General features: G+C 43.5%; 1 protein-coding gene across 7 annotated transcripts in view; it reads right to left on the bottom strand.

Annotated features, from left to right (window-relative positions):
- ELF1 (E74 like ETS transcription factor 1) overlaps positions 1-22,190 on the bottom strand; it is an 87,259-nt gene that overhangs the window by 7,830 nt on the left and 57,239 nt on the right. For 6 of the 7 annotated variants that reach the window (XM_077933587.1, XM_028738433.2, XM_028738437.2 and 3 more), the window contains 4 exons: positions 10,973-11,147; positions 8,682-8,789; positions 7,574-7,735; positions 1,996-2,079 (listed from right to left, as the gene is read on the bottom strand). In XM_077933587.1, the coding sequence (XP_077789713.1) occupies positions 1,996-2,079; positions 7,574-7,735; positions 8,682-8,789; positions 10,973-11,147 (529 nt within the window). Of the gene's footprint in view, positions 1-1,995; positions 2,080-7,573; positions 7,736-8,681; positions 8,790-10,972; positions 11,148-12,170; positions 12,447-22,190 lie in introns of those variants that run through there. The other variant, XM_028738436.2, reaches the window with a different exon arrangement.

The raw sequence follows: 22,190 nt of genomic DNA, 5'->3' as shown, positions 1-22,190 counted from the left end.
AAGAACTGAACGAAACAGTAGTTACTATCCGGAAACACTGTTCAGCAGAGTTCAGAGTTGGACATCAGAATTGGACATTTGCTGATTATACAAACTTGATTTCCGCTGGGTAAAGTCTGGCACCGTGAAATTATTCAAGGACTTTCAGAGACTTCAGTTTGATAGTTTTCATGTTTTGCATTATTCCATAAAGTTTTCTATACTGTAAGTGTTTCTGGCCATTGTGTTGCTTTCAATATTGCTGAGTCACATTTTGCAACACAATGGTTTGTTTGTTTACCCAATAGAATGACAGACTTTTGTCATGCTAAGTAACAAAGTTTCATCTGATTACTCTAAATATCATGCCACATTTTCCCATGAGTGCTGGGTAGATTCCTGCCACAATCTGTATGAATTCTCTATTCAGTAAACACTTGCCAAAAGTTATAAAAGGAACAGGGATTGTATTTGTCCCTTGCTGCTTTGACACCCAATGCCATTTACTCTGGGACACCAAGAGTCGATGTGAAGCCCATCGTCAGTTTCCCAGCATCTGGCTATCTCCATACGGGCAGCTGCCATTAGAAAGGCTAAGAGGTCATCATTCGGGTAATCTTGAGTGGGTGGGGTCCTAAGTCCAAGTAGTGCTCATTTCTTTGAAGTCAGCACTCCAAAAAAGGTTTGATGATGCCGCAAAACCACCAATAGAGAAATAAGTCCCTTTGACTGCACCCCCCCCCCCAACATTTAGGATTGACTTCCTTAGATATTTGGGGTTGCCTCAAGAGGGCAATGGGACGCGGGTAAAACCTCAGCACCTAGGACTTGCCAATCGCATGGTCGGCGGTTCGAATCCCCGCTGCAGGGTGCGCTCCCGCTGCTCGGTCCCAGCGCCTGCCAACCTAGCAGTTCGAAAGCACTCCCGGGTGCAAGTAGATAAATAGGGACCGCTTACTAGCGGGAAGGTAAACGGCGTTTCTGTGTGCGGCTCTGGCTCACCAGAGTAGCTTTGTCAGGCTGGCCATGTGACCCGGAAGTGTCTGCGGACAGTGCTGGCCCCCGGCCTCTTGAGTGAGATGGGCGCACAACCCTAGAGTCTGTCAAGACTGGCCCGTACGGGCAGGGGTAACTTTACTTTTTACCAAGAGGGCACAGGGCCACCTATGCAGAATGAGGATTCCCTTATCTTTGCAGAAACCTATTTCAACGGGCTCTTGGACTACAAAGCTGTCCAATTTTGTTCCAACTTTATGTTGATCATTTTCAACATATTGTCAAAAAGCAAAAGTATTTGAATCCAACTATTATACTTTGGTTCTGAGTGAGCATGTCAAGGCTATAACATTTGCAGATTCTCTATCATCAAGTTCAATAATGCCCAGTCTCCACACAAGTAGCACTATGGAGAGAATTTTACATGGGATCAAATCAGTCTATATCATAAGGAGCTCACAAGCATTACAGGACTTGTTCATAGTTCATAGTGTTGCTATTCTTCACTTAGACTAGTATTATCTGACAGGCACAGAGCAGAGTCCATTGTCAGACACACACACACACACACACACACACACACACACACCCTGGAAAAGCCACCTTTATACTGTAAACCTCCCTGTGATTCTCGGATGGAGGGCAGTATGTAAGCTTAATTAACAACAACAACAACAACAACAACAACAACTACAACAACAACAACAACTTAAAACTACAGTGTGGCTTAGTATCAGAAAGTACCAGCAGTGGGTACCTGTGTACTCCTGCAGTACAAAAAAGCAGCACTTGCCATGGAATGAGACAAGGGCAATTTCCCAATTATCTTCTTTACTGTTATCACTGTAGATGGCAAATTCACTTCAGATGAAACAAGAAACACCTCTCATTGCCTCTTAAACCCTATGATCAGAATGAAGCAGCCCTGCTGAAGTAGTAGTTGTGCTTGACTCCCAATTATCCAGAATGTTATATACTCAGCTCTATCGACAGGCGTCGGATCATGTTGCCGATGCTTACCCTTCCCATCTTTGCTTTTCTTTTTCACTGATATGTTTGGAGTCAGAGTAGGAGATTCTGGTCGCGGAGCTTTGGGTTTCTTCCCTGAAATAAAATGACTGTTGTATGAACTTTCACACTGAAACTATAAAACAGACATAGGGCAACCAATGCTTTCACTTAATATCGAACCCACGGCACATCAGATTTAAAACAACCAAACTGCTAGATAAGACCACATCAGTTCAAGGACCCAGCACCCCACTGGAGTCCAAGTCAATGATTTTACAGTACTTATTTTGTGGGACAAATAGCTTCCCAATTATGGATCTCCAAATAATTTATCCAAAACTTAGCAATAAGCCTTTGCTAGTTAAATTCTGATAATTTATATTTATCCCATTTAGCAATGAGCTAAATAGGCATCTAAGAATCAATATTTTATTTATTTTTAATTTATCGCATCAACTGATTTTAAATAAAAACTGTAAATGGCTTACAAAAATATTAAAATTACAAATAAAAAGTTAAAAACAAGTGATTAAAACAATTAAAATTAACAGTAAAAGAGTAAAACATCAATATCTACAGCAGTTTACAAAAAGAATAAAACAATCAAATCAGTAAAAGCAGTTAAAAACAACTATTAAGAACATTATTTAAAATAATTAAAATCAATGATAAGCCTAAAACCAGATTAAAACACATGTAAACACTCCACATATCTAGATAGGCTTGCATTAAAAAAAGCTTCTAGCTGGCACCAAGAAAAGTGCAGTGAAGGGGCCTGATGTCAAGAGGCAGGGAGTTCCAAAGTGCAGGTACTGCCGCACTAAAAGATCATTTTCTTACAAACGTGAAGCAAGTAATATGTGGCTCTGTAACAGCTCCAGTTCTGCTGGTTGAAGCAGATGAGTGGGGGCATATGAGGTAAGCATAAAGTAAAGTAAAGTAAAAAAAGTAAAGACGTTCTAAGCCATTAAGCTTGGCCTGGAAACAAAATCAGTAACCAGGGCAGATCCTGGAACAGAGATGCTCTATGCTGACAAGGCCTCACTCCTGTTAGCAACCATGCAGCAGCATTCTGCACTAAGTGCGGTTTCTGGGTCAGAGCGTAAGTGCAGCTCCACAGAGAGTCCGTTGAAGCAATCCAATCTTGAAGTCACCAGTGCCTGAACTACTGTGGTCAAGCTCTCGTGGTCCAGAATGGTTCAAGCTACCGTTCCAGTCACAGTTCAAAAAGATGCTTCTAGACACTGAGGCTGCCTGGGCCTCCAATGATGAAGATGGATCTGGAAGCATCCTCAGGCTGCCTTCAGTGGTAGCGCAACCCCACCAAGGGCGATTGACCAATTCCCCGCATGGTCAGCATGGTAATGTGCCAATATGTCCCCAGTTCCCATCTCATGTAAACAAGGAGGTACTTGGCCCCCCGCCCCATTTCTGATATGAATGCTAAGCATTATTACACATTGGCCACATTTGCACAACACAATCTTGGCTGGTCTGGAAGTCATTAATCATGGTTCCCGGTACACATGTAACAGGAAGCTATGTCAACTGTGACTTCCTGATCTGATTTCCTCACTTGCCTGAAAGGAGAAGTGAAATGGAAGCAAAGAGGTTCATGTGACTGTACAAAACGAGCACATGTCATGTGGTTTATTAAACAACTTGACCATGTGATTATTGTATAATCGTCTTTATCAATTTATATTACATGTATATCTAAACATATACATGGGAGGAATTCAACGTCACACTAAGGTGGTAATTCTGTCAGCACAAGCATTTCGGCTTGCACACAGTTCTGTGCAGAGCAAGGGGAGAAACTCCATTGGGTAACAACAGAAAGGACTTATGCAGGGCTTCCACTGATGCAACTCGTTAGTTGAATCTACCCATCATTATGGCTCATGCCATGTTGGAGACTAAGAATCATAGAATCTTAGAGCTGGAAGGTACCCCAAGGGTCATCTAGTCCCACCCCCTGCAATGCAGGAATTTCAGCTAAAGCATCCATGAGAGATGGCCACTCTGCTTAAAAACCTCCAAGGAAGGAGAATCCATCACCTCTCGTGGGAGTCTGTTCCACTGCTGAACAGCTCTTACTGTCAGAAAGTTTTTTCGAATGTTTAGTTGGAATCTCCTTTCTTGCAACTTGAAGCCATTGGTTTGAGTCCTACCCTCCAGAGCAGGAGAAAACAAGTTTGTTCCACCCTCCACGTGACGGCCTTTGAGATATTTGAAGATGGCTATCATATCTCCTCTTGGTCATATCTTTTCCAGACTAAACATACCCAGCTTCCTTCAAGCACTCCTCATAAGGCTTGGTTTCCAGACCCTTGATCATCTTGGTTGCCCTCCTCTGCTCACCTTCCAGCTTGTCAACATCCTTCTTAAATTGTGGTGCCCAAAATTGGACACAGTATTCCAAGTGCGGTCTGACCAAGTTAGAATAGAGTGGTACTATTATTTCCCTTGATCTGGACGCTAGACTTCTGTTGATGCAGCCAAGAATAGTGTTAGCTTTTTTGCTGCTGCATCACACTGTTGACTCATGTTAAGCTTGTGGTCCACCAAGACCCCTAGATCCTTTTCACATGTACTGCTAGTAAGCCAATTGTCCCCCATCCTATATATGTGCATCTGGTTCTTCCTGCCTAAGTGCAGAACCTTACATTTGTCTCCACTGAAATTCATTTTGTTAGCTTGCGCCCAGTTCTCCAATCTGTTACAGTCGTTTTGAATTCTAATTCTTTCTTCTGAGACATTAGCTACCCCTCCCAAATTGGGACAGAACCCTGCGGCACCCCACTTGTCACTTTTTTCCAGGATGACAAGGAACCATTAATGGTTCTTTGAGTTCGGTCAGTCAACCAGCTACAAATCCACCTAACAATAACCTCAAGAAAGTCTTTATTTTTTCTTTGTCAAATGCCTGACTGAAATCAAGATATACTATGTCCACAGCATTTCCCTGATCCACCAAGTTTGTAATTCCATAAATAAAAAAAATCAGATTGGTGTGTCATGACTTATTTTTGAGAAACCCATGCTGGGTCTTTGTAATCACAGCATCCTTTTCTAAATGCTCACAGAGCGACTGCTGAATTATCTGTTCTAGGACCTTTCCTGGTACTGATGTCAAGCTCACTGGTTGGTAGTTACCTGGGGACAGCATTTGCCCACCTCCAGTCTGTAGGGACCTCACCTGTTTTCTAAGAATTCTCAAAGATAATAGACAAAGGCTCTGAAATTACATCCATAAGCTCCCTTGGATGCAGCTCATCAGACCCTGGTGATCTGAATTCATTTCAAGTAGCTAGGTGTTCCCTTACTTCCTCTTTTCCTATCTTGGGCTACAGCTCCCTCCTTACATTATTTATTCTGCTATCACCAGGTTGGGCATCGCTTTCCTTTTGGGTGAAGACAGAGGTAAAGTAGGTGTTGAGGAGTTCCGCCTTTTCTCTGTCACCCTATAGCATTTCTCTGTGTTCCCCAAGCAGAGGACCTGCCACTTGCTTGTTCTTCCTCTTACTTCAGACATAGCCAAATAAACTTTTTTTATTATTTTTAACCTCTCTTGCAAGCCTGAGCTCATTCTGAGCTTTAGTCAGCCTGACTTTCCCCCTGCAACTGTAGGCTACTCGTGTATACTCCTTTTTTGTGATTTCCCCTTTCTTCCATTTCTTATACATGCCCTTCTTAACTCTCAGCTCGTCTGTAAGCTCCTTATGCAGCCACACTGCTTTCCTTCCACTTTGCTTGCCTTGTAACTGGAATGTACTTTAAAAAAGGAAGAAGCACCTCCCTGTGATGGGCTTTCACACAGATGGCATGCTGTTTAGGCATATGCATCAGCTGAGAGGTGCCTAAACACATAGGCTTCACACCAGCACAAATAACACAGAAAGGAGCCATAAGCTGAATCTGACCTCTGGTCCAACTGGCTCAGCACTGTCTACACTGAATGCCAATGGCTTTCCATGCTTTCACTGTCCTACCTGGAGATGCTGTGGATTAAAACTCAGAACTTTTGCATGGAAAGCAACTGCTCTACCATGGAGTCATGGCCTCCCCAATTAAATGATGTACTTTTAATATTTGTGCCACCTGTGTGGAGTTCAATCACCAGGAAGGAGTTTCCAGAGGTCTCTGCATTTTTTTTAAATTTGCTTTTTATTGAAATTTCCACAAAAAAACAAAAAGCATACAACAAAGGAAAAATAAACAGACAAAAAACAACAACACTCTTATTAATCAATTTTAAGTATCATCCACTTATTTACACAACGTTAACACACGTCTTGACCTCCCTCCTATCCTGTTACAGTTTTCTTACATATTTTCTTCTCCTGCAGTTTCTAAATCTGTGATTTACGCATAACAAGGTTTATGTTAGGCCTACTGTAGTTTTTAATTTGTTACAGTTACTTTCAATGTACTTCACAAATTTACTCCATTCTTCAATAAACTTTGTTTCTTTTTGATGTCTAATTTTGTTTGTCATTCTTACGAATTCTGCATATTCAAATAATTTTGTTTGCCAATCCATCTGCATTTTAAATCAGTTTTAGCTTTGCAGAATTGAAGTAGGCTGAACATGCTGCTAACCTATAGCTTCTACTCTGAAAATACCCAAGAATCAGAGTAGGTAGGTACTGAATTTAAACAGTTCAGTTCATGGTGTCTCTATCTTAGAATAATAATAATAATAATAATAATAATAATAATAATAATAATAATAATACAGAATGCTGCAGCGAGGCTCCTCACGGGGTCTCTGCCATGGGAGTATATTCACCCAGTGCTTTTCCAGCTGCACTGGCTCCCGGTGGAGTACAGGGTCAGAATTAAGGTGCTGGTTTTGACTTTTAAAGCCCTTCACGGCCTAGGACCCTCGTACCTATGGGATTGCCTCTCCTGGTATGCCCTACGGAGGACCTTAAGGTCCATATATAGCAACACCCTAGAGGTCCCGGGCCCTAAGGAAGTTAGATTAGCCTCAACCAGAGCCAGGGCCTTCTCAACACTGGCTCCGGCCTGGTGGAATGCTCTGTCTCTTGAGACCAGGGCCCTGCAGGATCTGATCTCTTTCCGCAGGGCCTGTAAGACAGAGTTGTTCCACCTGGCCTTTGGCTCAGAATCAGTTTGATTCCCTCCCAGTTTTTCTTTTTCCTTTCTCCTCCTATGATGAGATTGCTCCCTAATTGTTTTAATGTTGTATCTTAATCTTTTAAATTGTATTTTAACCAACTTGTTTTTATTATTGGTTGTTAGCCGCCCTGAGCCTGGTCTTGGCTGGGGAGGGCAGGGTACAAATAAAAATATATTATTATTATTATCATTATCATCATCATCATCATCATCATCATCATCTTAAAATAATCAAATGTTTCTTCTTGTACATACCTTAATTGAAATATAAAACAGCATCAAACACATCTACTTAGCTAAGAGATGTGATCATTCTGCTTTACTGATGAGCCACTATGCTAATTTGGATTATTTTCCCAATTGTTCAATGGATATTATAAACATGCACACACTTATTCCATTTGTAGGAGAATGTTTAGCACATAATCACATTTCTTACCTTTTCTCTTTTTTGGTTGCTCAAGTGCTAGAGTGCTTGGGGATTCAGCAAATGCATCTTGGATTTGGTGAACTTCCATCACCTCTGGAATCCCATCTAGTGTGACTGACACATGAGTTATAGGACCAAGGTCAACATCCTCCTCCATCCCAAACCCATGGGCTGCAGAAAAACAATAAAGAAGTCAATGAACACTTCAATGCTTTTGGAAAGGTTTATAGCAATGAGGTTACAAAAAAGTCAAGGCTCTGTAAGAACAAAAGCTGACTTTTGAATTTCAATCACTTTAACAGAATAACTAATAAAATGCTAATGTATCTTGACACATGTTAATTTGAATATACTTAATGTAGGTTACCTATTTCTCTTGACTAATCAAGGGACCTACTTAATTACAACCTTACAGGGCTGTTAAGAAGGTGATACTGGATAACTCCATGTGTGCTGCCTTACCCTCTCTGAAGGAAGAGCAAGATACATACTGAATGAAAAAATGAATACATCAGCTCGTCCCGGAAGTGACTTAACCAAAAGTGAACCAAAAGAGAGAGGTCTTATAGTAGCTCCAAATCTGAAGCTACTGAAACGGATTAATGTGAACATCAAACCAATGTTTTAAAAAAATCAGTGATAAATTTAACATTTAAGTTGTAAAGAGAATGTGGAAAGAAAATGACACTTGTGTGGACATTAAATATTTGTGCCTGATCCAGGCAACATTTTTACAGGTTTCATTAATGTCAATGGAAAGTTAGGTACAGGCTTAAATCTTTCCAAGACCAATTAGACTCAAAAGCAACTTCTGTGAAATCATGCTCCGTCTTTAAATAAAGGGAAGAAGATCTACTAACACTACAACTTTAAAGTAAAAGCTTTTCATTAACCCTTCCATTTCAAAAAATTGGGAGATTAGGACTAATTGAAAGGGTTGTTAATGATATTTTTAAAATAGCCTTGTTTTCTTCCCTAGCCTGCCCTATGGTGCAATGGCAAAACTACCAAGTAAACCTACTAGAGAGCTCAAGCCTTCTCTCCTGCAAAATCTAACACAGCCGCATAGTTTTTGGACAGAAGACACTTTGCACGGATGTATTCCTGTCAGACTCACTTGATCTCTTCTCATCCAGCATTGGACCAGGAGAATCCATATTAAGAAGAGCTTCAGCAGCTTCGATGGTTTGCATTGTTTCATCTCCATTCTGACAAGACGCTTCAACTGCAGATAAGAGAGATAATTCAGCAAAAGACTAGCATATGAAATGAAATGAAAACATTCTTTGATTTGGGTTTCATGCCATATATGGGATCTTGGGACATAACTACAAATCCCAAGAGGAGAAAAAATTCATGATAGTGAATCTGTAGCTGCATTTCCTGCTTTCAGCCACTCCTGTAATAAGCTTTCTCAAGCCTTGCACATTTTCCACTTTGTTATGCATAAATTCAATGTCTCCCCATGATGTCAGTGATTGTGTTGAGGAGGAATGGTGGGAGTCTCCCCCTCCCCCTGCTCCTGATCAGCATCCTGAATCCTCCCAGGAGCAGTGGAACAGTATAGATTTGGAACCGTGGTTTACAGAGGGACATAGTTCAGAATACAGAAGTTGGGAAGAACTGGGAGACAGAGAGTTAACAGACTCACTTTCGCTGGAAAGCGCCCATCTGCTCAGCCCAAGGTCAAGGAGAGCAAGATAAGGGGCAGCACAAAAAGCAAAGTGGTTGCAAGATCAGGTTGTAAGACGCAAAAGTGATGTGAGTGACAAGGGGGGAAGTGGGTGGAATCCTTAATTGTGAGCTTCTGCTTATCTACTGCCAAAGTGGGGGGAGGAAGCAGAGTCCCTGAAGCCTGACACACGGAGCTCTTGAATTATTAGCTATGTCAAGAAACAGCACCAAAAAGATTGACAAGTGAGGTGCTGTGTCTGGAGATTTCAGCTAATAATGCAGCAGAAGCAAGGCTCCCACAATAATGTCTCAAGGAAAAACAAGATGGATGGAAAAACAATGTGTTGGTTCCAACATATTTTTTACTACATCTGTACCTCAAAAGGCCTTATGGTTCTGTCTAACTTTATTATCAGTCAGCAAACCACAATCCGTAGTTTGAAGTATGCTGGAAAATGATGGTTTGGTGTGATATCTGAATTGATAAATCATAGTTACAGCTGTTGATCTGCCTCAAGATTCAGTAATGAGATGAACTTTTGAAGGTGAGTACAGAAAGGATGAAAACAAAAGCAGATAAGCAGTTATAAACCATGGGTTTGCCCCTTCATTAGGAAGCTCAAACTATGGTTCAGCGTGATAACTCAATTGAGCTGGTTCAGGCAATCATAACTTGGCTTATTGAGGCAAGATATGCACAAGCTTTTGTCAGAGCACAGAGCCACTTCATGTGAGCTGAAATGAAATCAGAAAGCCTCCAAGTAACCATAGTTTCCCATTTCATTTCAGCTAGTAACCATGGTTTTCCAACTTGGACCAATCATGAAACCATGGTTACCGTATTTTTCGCACCATAGGATGCACTTTTTCCCTCCTAAAAAGCAAGGGAAAATGTGTGTGCGTCCTATGGAGCGAATGCAGGCTTTCGCTGAAGCCTGGAGAGTGAGAGGGGTCGGTGCGCACCGACCCCTCTCGCTCTCCTGGCTTCAGGAAGCTATCCGCTAGCTTTGGGAGACCCAGCTCTCCCACGGCTAGCGGAGCGCTGCATTAATCCCGAAGCTTGGGGCGTGCGGAGGTCAGCGCGCCCCAAGCTTCTGGGTGCCGGCAAGGAATTCCCCACAGGGCTCCCCACGCTGCGGATAGCAGCCTGCTTCCCGGAGCGTCGGGCGCCCTGAAAGCAGAGCGCTCGGCGCTTCGGGAACACATCCGCAGCGTGGGTAGCCTTGCAGGAGTTCCCCGCAGGGCTCCCCACGCTGCAGATAGCAGCCTGCCGCCCGGCGGGTGGGGCGCCCTGAAGCAGAGCGCCCCTCACGCCAGGCATACATCCGCAGCGTGCGGAGCCCTGCAGGAGTTCCCCGCAAGGCTCCCCAAGCTGCGGATAGCAGCCTGCCGCCCGGCGGGTGGGGTGCCCTGAAGCAGAGCGCCCCGTGCGCCAAGCAGACATCAGCCAGCCCCACAAGCTCGGGGGACAGCAGGGAGGCGCAGCGCCACTATCCCGCTGTTCCTCGACCTGGTTCGGTTTCCCTGACCTGCTTTTGGGGGGGAAATAAAGGGAAAATTTTTTTCCTTTATTTCCCCCCCAAAAAACTAGGTGCGTCCTATTGTCCGGTGCGTCCAATCGTGCGAAAAATACGGTAATTGGAAGCTTCCTGGTTTAACAGGTCAAAAGGCATGGACATATCTTAGCCACTGTGTCCTTAAGTGACAATGCAAAAAAAAAAAATGCTCACAAACCTGTAAGGGTGATATCATCATCTTCTATAATTTCTTCTTCTGCAACATCCAGCGAGTTCTCTGTTATCATGTCGCTGGGTTCAGCAACACAGGACAAACCAGAGTAATTGTTCAGGAGATCTGCACTGGGTACATGTTCCACAATGACAGCAGGAAAGATTGATGGATCACCCAGCTGTAAGAAGAAGGGGCAAGACAAAAACAAAACATTACTTTATCAGCAAACAATGGGAATAATTAGACATAATGTCATAACACAAATTGGCAAACGTGTTATCTGTCTCAACTTCATGAGTCACCTGGAGCAATAAATTGCCTTGTAAGCATATTTTGCAATGTGTCTGCTGTAGCTTGAGGCATACTAGAATCCTGCTTTTTGGCACAGGCATTGTGCATATCTGGGGTAGCCAATTTGGTGTCCTACAGAGTGTGGGTGGTGCTGTAGGACGTGGGTGGCACTGTGGGTACTGGGAGGAGCCTAGGGCTTGCCAATCAGTAGGTCGGCGGTTCGAATCCCCCCGACGGGGTGAGCTCCCGCTGCTCGGTCCCTGCTCCTGCCAATGTAGCAGTTCGAAAGCACGAAGTTCAAGTAGATAAATAGGTACCACTCTGGTGGGGAGGTAAGCGGCGTTTCCGTGTGCTGCTCTGGTTCGCCAGAAGCAGCTTAGTCCTGTTGGCCACATGACCCAGAAGCTGTACGCCGGTTCCCTCGGCCAATAAAGTGAGATGAGCGCTGCAATCCCAGATTCGTCCACGACTGGACCTGACAGTCAGGGGTCCCTTTACCTTTACAGAGAATTTTAGGCAAGAATTCTCATCATCACTAGCTGGGCATGATGGAAGTTGAAATCCATCACCTTCTGATGGGCACTGTGTAGGCTATCCCCGTCTAGATCATCTGATGAGTTGGGACCCACTAGTGGGACCCAGTGACGCAACATGGGGTGCAACAGGACACTAACAGTTTACACTTGCATGGTAGCAAAGTAAGAAGCTCTGCACAAATAAAATACTTAGCTAAACTGAATGACTTATAACAGGGAAGGGGAACCTGTAGCCCTCCAGATGTTGGGACTACAATTCCCATCTTCCCTGACCGCAGGCTGTGCCTGCTCAGGCTGATTGGAACTGAAGTCCAACAGGATGTGGACTTAAAATGTTGGGAGATGGCAGAAAGTTAGAAGGAATTATTTCACACCTTTTCGGTTCCTCCAGACCACTTGAAGTTCTTTTTTCTTCCAGACTTTTAATAGATGCTATTGCAGTTGTTCACATCTGTCTTGTCTCAGGAGACACCTGGAAGACAGCACACCTCCCGGGACATCTTATTTCCTCCGCACACTGGTGCCTCTGTCCCCATCAGTAGGGAGTCACCTACCCCTGCCACTTGTCTCTCCCTCCTCTGGGGAGTGGCAGGAATCATGATGTCTTCCACAGCCTCCTCAGAGTGTTCTAAGGTCTGCATCTGCTGTTCTTGAGTCTTTTCCTCTTGACTATTGGCGCTTATCTGGATATTATTAGGATAGGTTACAAAGGCAGGAACCTTATGGCTCAAGTACTTCCCACTCCTTCCTCTCAGCTTGCCTTCTCCACACTGCAATTCCCTTTCTCAGAGATCATCTCCATGGAAGGTAGCAAGTGGGTTATTGGCATACTCATCCATGATCCAAAGGGGTTAGGTCAATAATGGAAAAGGACTCCTCCAAATCCATCTCCTCCTGTCTCTTCCTCCTCTCCTCTGGAGGGTGGCAGGATCGTTTTGTGCACTGTACCTTTCACAGCCACCTTGGTGTATTCTGAGGCTGGCAAATGCTTCCCATGCTCCTCTGGCCCAGAACTGGTGTCCAAGGTGAGAGCATGGAAGTGATTTTGCAGCTCCAACAACACAGTATGGTTTGTGACAGTCCTACTTCTGTGCATCACATTCCCCCAGGAGTTAGTCTCTTGCAGTGGGAGATCTTCCTCCTCCCTAGAGCCATCTCACCTCTGTTGCTGTGCCATCACAGTCCAACTCAGCTCTACTGAGAAACACTGCATCTTGTCCTGTCACTCGAAGTGTGTCTAGGTGAGCTTCAAGTTGCTGGACCTTCTCTCCCAGCAAAGCAACCAGCTTACACTTGCTACAAATGTACTTTCACACGTCCTCTGGCAGAAAGACCAACATGGCACAGGTACTGCAGGTCATGGCAGTAGCTCCTTTGCCCTCTATGACTCTTGGTCCTATGCACACCATGAGACAGGACTCCAGGCCTCCCCGTCAAACTGCCCTCGCAAATGCCCACCTGCAAGTTCTGATCACAAGTTCTTGGCTGTGAGCTCCCAGAAGCTGCAATGTGCTAAGTTTGCTGCTGGCTGCTAACTCCTCCCTAAGGTTTACTCCAAGTATAACACAGCTAGATATCTGCCAATGTGTATGATTTAAATGCTTTTGGAATTCAATCATTTAGCAGAGACACCATTTCAACAGTTTTATAAAAAGAGGCAGTATAAAATTGTGATAGGAGTAATTTGGCAACTTTCATAGAGTTGTGACCATGCATTAGCTAACAAGTTCACATATAGGCATTAGTTCCTCTTCTATGAGTGTCCCACAGGTGTCTCTATTCTTCCTTAAATTCTATTATATTAGCTCAGCTCAGTGCAACTGGAACAACCCCCATTCACCTTGTGGAGCCAAGAGGAGAGTGGGTGATTCTCTTGCAGGTGTGCTGGGCTTCTGAGGTACTTGGGGCTGGTGACCAAAGCGTGCCAAAAAATATGCAAACCATTTATTGCATTTGTAATACTTAGCATATGAAGAGGCTTTTAGAATACAGTTCTGTATTTTGACTCTTCTTTATCTTAGGCAACTTCCTCTTCTGCTGTTGCAAACTTTTCCTTTTTTAAAGGAGAAGTTACAAATGAGACATATTTACTATATGAAGAAACCTTTAGAATACAACTATGTATTTGCACTTTGCATGTTTTTTTCCAGCTTAGGCAATCCCTACTGTTGTAAAAATCCGTTCTTACAGAAGTCAAGAATTATCTGTTATTGACAGTGCAAGCCTATACATCTACTCAAATGTAAGCACCATTCAGTTCAATGAGAGTTACTCAAAGGTAAGTGTGCAAGGATTACAGCTTACATTAATTTTCGGTTTCCGGCTGACGTCAGGATTAATGGCAGTAGCTCTCCACTGCCCTCCGGGGCAGTAAGGAAGTTCAGGCAGGGGAAAGCCAAAATTTATGAGGTAAAATTCCTGTCAATGTTCCCCAGTGGGTTCTGGGGAGTTCACTGCAGCCCGCTATGCCGCTTAAGCCCGTGTCTGCCGAATTGAAAGGCAAAGTGGGTATTACCTAGAATCATAGAATCATAGAGTTGGAAGAGACCACAAGGGCCATCGAGTCCAACCCCCTGCCAAGCAGGAAACACCATCAGAGCACTCCTGACACATGGTTGTCAAGCCTCTGCTTAAAGACCTCCAAAGACGGAGACTCCACCACACTCCTTGGCAGCAAATTCCACTGTCAAACAGCTCTTACTGTCAGGAAGTTCTTCCTAATGTTTAGGTGGAATCTTCTTTCTTGTAGTTTGGATCCATTGCTCCGTGTCCGCTTCTCTGGAGCAGCAGAAAACAACCTTTCTCCCTCCTCTATGTGACATCCTTTTATATATTTGAACATGGCTATCATATCACCCCTTAACCTCCTCTTCTCCAGGCTAAACATGCCCAGCTCCCTTAGCCGTTCCTCATAAGGCATCGTTTCCAGGCCTTTGGCCATTTTGGTTGCCCTCCTCTGGACACGTTCCAGTTTGTCAGTGTCCTTCTTGAACTGTGGTGCCCAGAACTGGACACAGTACTCCAGGTGAGGTCTGACCAGAGCAGAATACAGTGGCACTATTACTTCCCTTGATCTAGATGCTATACTCCTATTGATGAGGCCCAGAATTGCATTGGCTTTTTTAGCTGCCGCGTCACACTGTTGGCTCATGTCAAGTTTGTGGTCAACCACGACTCCTAGATCCTTTTCACATGTACTGCTCTCAAGCCAGGTGTCCCCCATCTTGTATTTGTGCCTCTCATTATTATTTTTTGCCCAAGTGCAATACTTTACATTTCTCCCTGTTAAAGTTCATCTTGTTTGTTTTGGCCCAGTTCTCTAATCTGTCAAGGTCATTTTGAAGTGTGATCCTGTCCTCTGGGGTGTTAGCCACCCCTCCCAGTTTGGTGTCATCTGCAAATTTGATCAGGATGCCCTTGAGTCCATCATCCAAGTCGTTGATAAAGATGTTGAATAAGACTGGGCCCAAGACAGAAACCTGTGGCACCCCACTAGTCACTCTTCTCCAGGATGAAGAGGAACCATTGATGAGCACCCTTTGGGTTCGGTCAGTCAGCCAGTTACAAATCCACTGAGTGGTAGCATAGTCAAGACCGCATTTTACCAGCTTCTTTACAAGAATATCATGGGGCACCTTGTCAAATGCCTTGCTGAAATCAAGGTAGGCTACATCCACTGCGTTCCCTTCATCTACCAGGCTTGTAATTCTGTCAAAAAACGAGATCAGGTTAGTCTGACATGACTTATTTTTCAGAAATCCATGCTGACTATTGGTGATCACAGCATTCCTTTCTAGGTGCTCACAGACTGTTTGCTTAATGATCTGCTCCAGAATCTTCCCTGGTATTGATGTCAGACTGACTGGGCGGTAATTATTTGGGTCCTCTCTTTTCCCCTTTTTGAAAATAGGGACAACATTTGCCCTCCTCCAGTCTGCCGGGACTTCGCCTGTTCTCCAGGAATTCTCAAAGATGACTGCCAGTGGTTCTGAGATCACATCTGCCAGTTCTTTTAATACTCTTGGATGCAGTTCATCTGGCCCTGGAGACTTGAATACATCTAGACTAGCCAAGTATTCTTGTACTATCTCCTTAGTTATTCTGGGCTGTGTTTCCTCTGCTGAATCATTTGCTCCAAATTCTTCAGGTCGGGCATTGTTTTCTTTATCGGAGAAGACTGAGGCAAAGAAGGCATTGAGGAGTTCAGCCCTTTTTGTGTCCCCTGTTTGCATTTCACCATCTTCTCCTCTGAGTGACCCCACTGTTTCTTTGTTCTTCCTTTTGCTACGGACATACCCATAAAAGCCTTTTTTGTTGCTTTTAACCTCTCCAGCAAGCCTGAGTTCATTCTGTGCTTTAGCTTTTCTGACTTTGTGTCTACACGTGCTGGCTATTTGTTTGAATTCCTCTTTGGTGGTTTCCCCCCTTTTCCATTTTTTGTACACATCCTTTTTTAATCTTAACTCAGTTAAAAGTTCTTTAGATAGCCACCCTGGCTTCCTTAGGCACCTTCCATGTTTCCGTCTCATTGGTATTGCCTGAAGTTGTGCTTTTACTATCTCCCTCTTAACAAACTCCCAGCCATCATGAACTCCCTTTCCTTTTAGTATTACTGTCCATGGGATCACCCAGCACTTCCCTAAGTTTTATGAAGTTGGCTTTCTTAAAGTCAAGAAATTGAGTCCTAGTATGCTTGGCTGCTCCTTTCCGCTGTATAGTAAACTTCAGAAGAGCATGATCACTCCCGCCTAATGATCCTTCCACTTCTACCCCGCTAACCAGGTCCTCAACATTGGTTAGGACCAGATCTAAAATGACTGTTCCTCTTGTTGCTTCTCCCACTTTCTCGACAATTAAGTTGTCTGCAAGGCCAGTGAGGAATCTGTTTGACCTTATGCTCTTGGCTGAGTTTGACATCCAACAAATATCTGGGTAATTGAAGTCCCCCATTACTACTATCTCCCTTCCTTTTGCATGCTTGGCCATCTGTTCCAGGAAGGCATCATCTATGTCCTCCGTTTGGCTTGGGGATCTATAGTAAACTCCCACAATGAGGTCACTGTTATTCTTCTCTCCCTTAATTTTGACCCAAATGCTCTCACTTTGGCTTTGAGGTTCTAAATCTTGGATCTCTTCACAGGTATACACATCCCTGACATATAACGCCACTCCTCCTCCTTTCTTGTCTGGTCTGTTTCTCTGAAATAGATTGTATCCCTCCATTATTACATTCCAATCGTGGGACTTATCCCACCAGGTTTCAGTGATGCCTATTATGTCATATTTAGTTTGCTGTACCAAGAGCTCAAGCTCATCTTGTTTATTTCCCATGCTTTGCGCATTAGTGTACAGACATTGAAGTCCATTAATCATTCCCCCGTGTCTCTTATTTAAGGATTTTTTCCTCCCACCACTAGGTCTGCATGCTGTTTGCTCCATTCAGTCTATGACATTTGGATGATCATCTTCATCAATTGATAGACTCCTACCTTCAGGTGCACTGTCTCCCTCCCCCACATTAGTCAGTTTAAAGCCCTCCTGATGAGGTTTCTGAGATTTTTGGCAAAAACATTCCTCCCAACCGCTGTGAGGTGCAGCCCATCGCTTGCCAGAAGTCCATCTTCAAGAAACTGCAGTCCGTGATCTAAGAATCCAAACCGTTCCTGTTTACACCATTTGCGAAGCCAGCTGTTCACTTCCAATATTTTTCCCTCTCTCCCTGGGCCACGTCGTTCAACTGGGAGGACAGATGAGATGACAATTTGTGCATTTAATTGCTTCAATTTCCTGCCCAGAGCCTCGTAGTCTCTTTTGATCTTCTGGAGGCTATTGCTTGCAGTGTCATTGGTTCCCACATGAACCAAGAGGAAGGGCATGATTCGTGACTGGTTCCTCATTAATTTGGAATACTGGCATTAATCATGAGGCACTCACACTCCTGGTCTGGTCCAAAAGTAATTTTATTTTTTTTATTTTTTAAATGATATTTATTACTTTTCAAACAATTTCAACACAACACTACAAGAAAAAAAAGGGGGGAAAGAACAATACAAATACAATACAAAAACACTACATCCAAAACAGAACAAAAACAAACAAAAACAATTTTAAAACACCTCAACCATTTTCAATATCCTATCTTTCATTCGATTATTTCCAACGACCTCCTCACACCTCCCTTTTTGTATTCCACTTCTATTTATTATTTCAGCAATTCCTTTCCATCTTCCTGTTTTCTATCCTATAATTATCTTAACACATTCTTGCCTTATTTTCCCTATAATTTTCTATTAATCTATTTATACTTGATTCCTTATAACATTTCTACTAAAGCCATATAACTTCATTCCAAAATTCTTCTAACATTCATTAATTTTACCATATTTCTATAAATAGTCTTTAAACTTTTTCCAGTCTTCTTCCCCCGACTCTTCTCCCTGGTCTCGGATCTTGCCAGTCATTTCCGCCAATTCCATATAGTCCATCAACTTCATCTGCCATTATCCAACACTTCAGTGCTTTCAAGAAGCAACCATTCTCTCAGCCAGCAAAAAGCAGATGGTTCACAACAAAGTTTAGGGGTCTGGCAGGGCAGGTCCACCTCCTTCTTTGGCATCCGTCAATATCTTAAATTTTACTCGTGGCTTCCTGCCCTGCCAAACAAATCTAGAGACATCCCTCTGCCACCTCCTGGAACAATCAATCCCATCCAAAGCTTGCAATGTTTGAAACAAAAGCAACATCCCCGAGAACACAGCAACCCTCATTCCCACCACAGCAACTCGGCCCAACAATAACAACTTCAGATTTGGCCATATTTCCAAATCCCCCTTCTCTTCAATCCAACGTCCTTCACAGTTGTCCTTGAATAAATTCACATTTCTGGCGGTCATACTAACCCCCCAAAACCTCTCTTTCTCCACCAATGTTAGTCCTGTCTCCTCCTGGAGCTCTGTCCAACTTTCCTTTTCCTCAAGTAGGGCTCTGATCCTCAAATTCATCCGTTTTTCTTTAAGTTCAATCATAACAAATGTCAGCTTATGTTCATCAAGTTGTCCTTGTATGAATGGAACTCTCTCTCCAGTTGAATTGCTTTAAATTCAGCAGCAAGGGTTTTCTCCTTAACTTCATCCGCAGTTTGCCGTATCAGAGTAGATTCCTGTATCAATTTCTGGATGGTTTCTGTATTGGTATTCACCTTTTGTCCCAGATTATTTAAACTTTCTTCCAAATCGTTTATTTTCAATAATGCGACCACTAAGGCCTCTTCTGTCGACATTTCGTCTATTTTTTCCTTTCCATTTGCCATAACACTTAAAGAGACTCAAGGTCAATCCCAGAGTCTCACACTTCTTTATCTTGCAGCTGGAAGTTCCCCTAGCCCAGCTCCTATGGAACAGCCAATTTCATGAACTTCCACTAGGGGAAACAGTTTCTATTTGTATTAGTCAGTACTGTCCTCTTTTAAACAATGTTCCAATAATCCAGTTGAACGACGTGGCCCAGGGAGAGAGGGAAAAATAGTGGAAGTGAACAACTGGCTTCGCAAATGGTGTAAACAGGAACGGTTTGGATTCTTAGATCACGGAATGCAGTTTCTTGAAGATGGACTTCTGGCAAGCGATGGGCTGCACCTCACAACGGTTGGGAGGAATGTTTTTGCAAAAAATCTCAGAAACCTCATCAGGAGGGCTTTAAACTGACTAATGTGGGGGAGGGAGACAGTGCTCCTGAAGGTAGGAGTCTATCAATTGATGAAGATGATCATCCAAATGTCATAGACCGAATGGAGCAAAGAGCATGCAGACCTAGTGGTGGGAGGAAAAAATCCTTAAATAAGAGACACGGGGGAATGATTAATGGACTTCAATGTCTGTACACTAATGCACAAAGCATGGGAAATAAACAAGATGAGCTTGAGCTCCTGGTACAGCAAACTAAATATGACATAATAGGAATCACTGAAACCTGGTGGGATAAATCCCATGATTGGAATGTAATAATGGAGGGATACAATCTATTTCAAAGAAACAGACCAGACAAGAAAGGAGGAGGAGTGGCGTTATATGTCAGGGATGTGTATACCTGTGAAGAGATCCAAGATTTAGAACCTCAAAGCCAAAGTGAGAGCATTTGGGTGAAAATTAAGGGAGAGAAGAATAACAGTGACCTCATTGTGGGAGTTTACTATAGATCCCCAAGCCAAACGGAGGACATAGATGATGCCTTCCTGGAACAGATGGCCAAGCATGCAAAAGGAAGGGAGATAGTAGTAATGGGGGACTTCAATTACCCTGATATTTGTTGGATGTCAAACTCAGCCAAGAGCATAAGGTCAAACAGATTCCTCACTGCCCTTGCAGACAACTTCATTGTCCAGAAAGTGGGAGAAGCAACAAGAGGAACAGCCATTTTAGATCTGGTCCTAACCAATGTTGATGACCTGGTTAGTGGGGTAGAAGTGAAAGGATCATTAGGCACGAGTGATCATGCTCTTCTGAAGTTTACTATACAGCGGAAAGGAGCAGCCAAGCATACTAGGACTCAATTTCTCGACTTTAAGAAAGCCGACTTCATAAAGCTTAGGGAAGTGCTGGTGAGATCCCATGGACAGTAATACTAAAAGGAAAGGGAGTTCAAGATGGCTGGGAGTTTGTTAAGAGGGAGATAGTAAAAGCACAACTTCAGGCAATACCAATGAGACGGAAACATGGAAGGTGCCTAAAGAAGCCAGGGTGGCTATCTAAAGAACTTCTAACTGAGTTAAGATTAAAAAAGGATGTGTACAAAAAATGGAAAAGGGGGGAAACCACCAAAGAGGAATTCAAACAAATAGCCAGCACGTGTAGACACAAAGTCAGAAAAGCTAAAGCACAAAATGAACTCAGGCTTGCTAGAGAGAAAAAGGCTTTTATGGGTATGTTCGTAGCAAAAGGAAGAACAAAGAAACCGTGGGGTCACTCAGAGGAGAAGATGGTGAAATGCAAACAGGGGACACAGAAAGGGCTGAACTCCTCAATGCTTTCTTTGCCTCAGTCTTCTCCGATAAAGAAAACAATGCCCGACCTGAAGAATTTGGAGCAAATGATTCAGCAGAGGAAACACAACCCAGAATAACTAAGGAGATAGTACAAGAATATTTGGCTAGTCTAGATGTATTCAAGTCTCCAGGGCCAGATGAACTGCATCCAAGAGTATTAAAAGAACTGGCAGATGTGATTTCAGAACCACTGGCAGTCATCTTTGAGAATTCCTGGAGAACAGGCGAAGTCCCGGCAGACTGGAGGAGGGCAAATGTTGTCCCTATTTTCAAAAAGGGGAAAAGAGAGGACCCAAATAATTACCGCCCAGTCAGTCTGACATCAATACCAGGGAAGATTCTGGAGCAGATCATTAAGCAAACAGTCTGTGAGCACCTAGAAAGGAATGCTGTGATCACCAATAGTCAGCATGGATTTCTGAAAAATAAGTCATGTCAGACTAACCTGATCTCGTTTTTTGACAGAATTACAAGCCTGGTAGATGAAGGGAACGCAGTGGATGTAGTCTACCTTGATTTCAGCAAGGCATTTGACAAGGTGCCCCATGATATTCTTGTAAAGAAGCTGGTAAAATGCGGTCTTGACTATGCTACCACTCAGTGGATTTGTAACTGGCTGACTGACCGAACCCAAAGGGTGCTCATCAATGGTTCCTCTTCATCCTGGAGAAGAGTGACTAGTGGGGTGCCACAGGGTTCTGTCTTGGGCCCGGTCTTATTCAACATCTTTATCAACGACTTGGATGATGGACTCAAGGGCATCCTGATCAAATTTGCAGATGACACCAAACTGGGAGGGGTGGCTAACACCCCAGAGGACAGGATCACACTTCAAAACGACCTTGACAGATTAGAGAACTGGGCCAAAACAAACAAGATGAATTTTAACAGGGAGAAATGTAAAGTATTGCACTTGGGCAAAAAAAATGAGAGGCACAAATACAAGATGGGGGACACCTGGCTTGAGAGCAGTACATGTGAAAAGGATCTAGGAGTCTTGGTTGACCACAAACTTGACATGAGCCAACAATGTGACGCAGCAGCTAAAAAAGCCAATGCAATTCTGGGCCTCATCAATAGGAGTATAGCATCTAGATCAAGGGAAGTAATAGTGCCACTGTATTCTGCTCTGGTCAGACCTCACCTGGAGTACTGTGTCCAGTTCTGGGCACCACAGTTCAAGAAGGACACTAACAAACTCGAACGTGTCCAGAGGAGGGCAACCAAAATGGTCAAAGGCCTGGAAACGATGCCTTATGAGGAACGGCTAAGGGAGCTGGGCATGTTTAGCCTGGAGAAGAGGAGGTTAAGGGGTGATATGATAGCCATGTACAAATATATAAAAGGATGTCAC

This window comes from Podarcis muralis, chromosome 8, assembly GCF_964188315.1.
Source record: "Podarcis muralis chromosome 8, rPodMur119.hap1.1, whole genome shotgun sequence".
Classification (NCBI taxonomy): Eukaryota; Metazoa; Chordata; class Lepidosauria; order Squamata; family Lacertidae; genus Podarcis; species Podarcis muralis.
The sequence above is the reverse complement of the archived record's forward strand: the minus strand, read 5'-3'. Positions and strand labels throughout refer to the sequence as shown.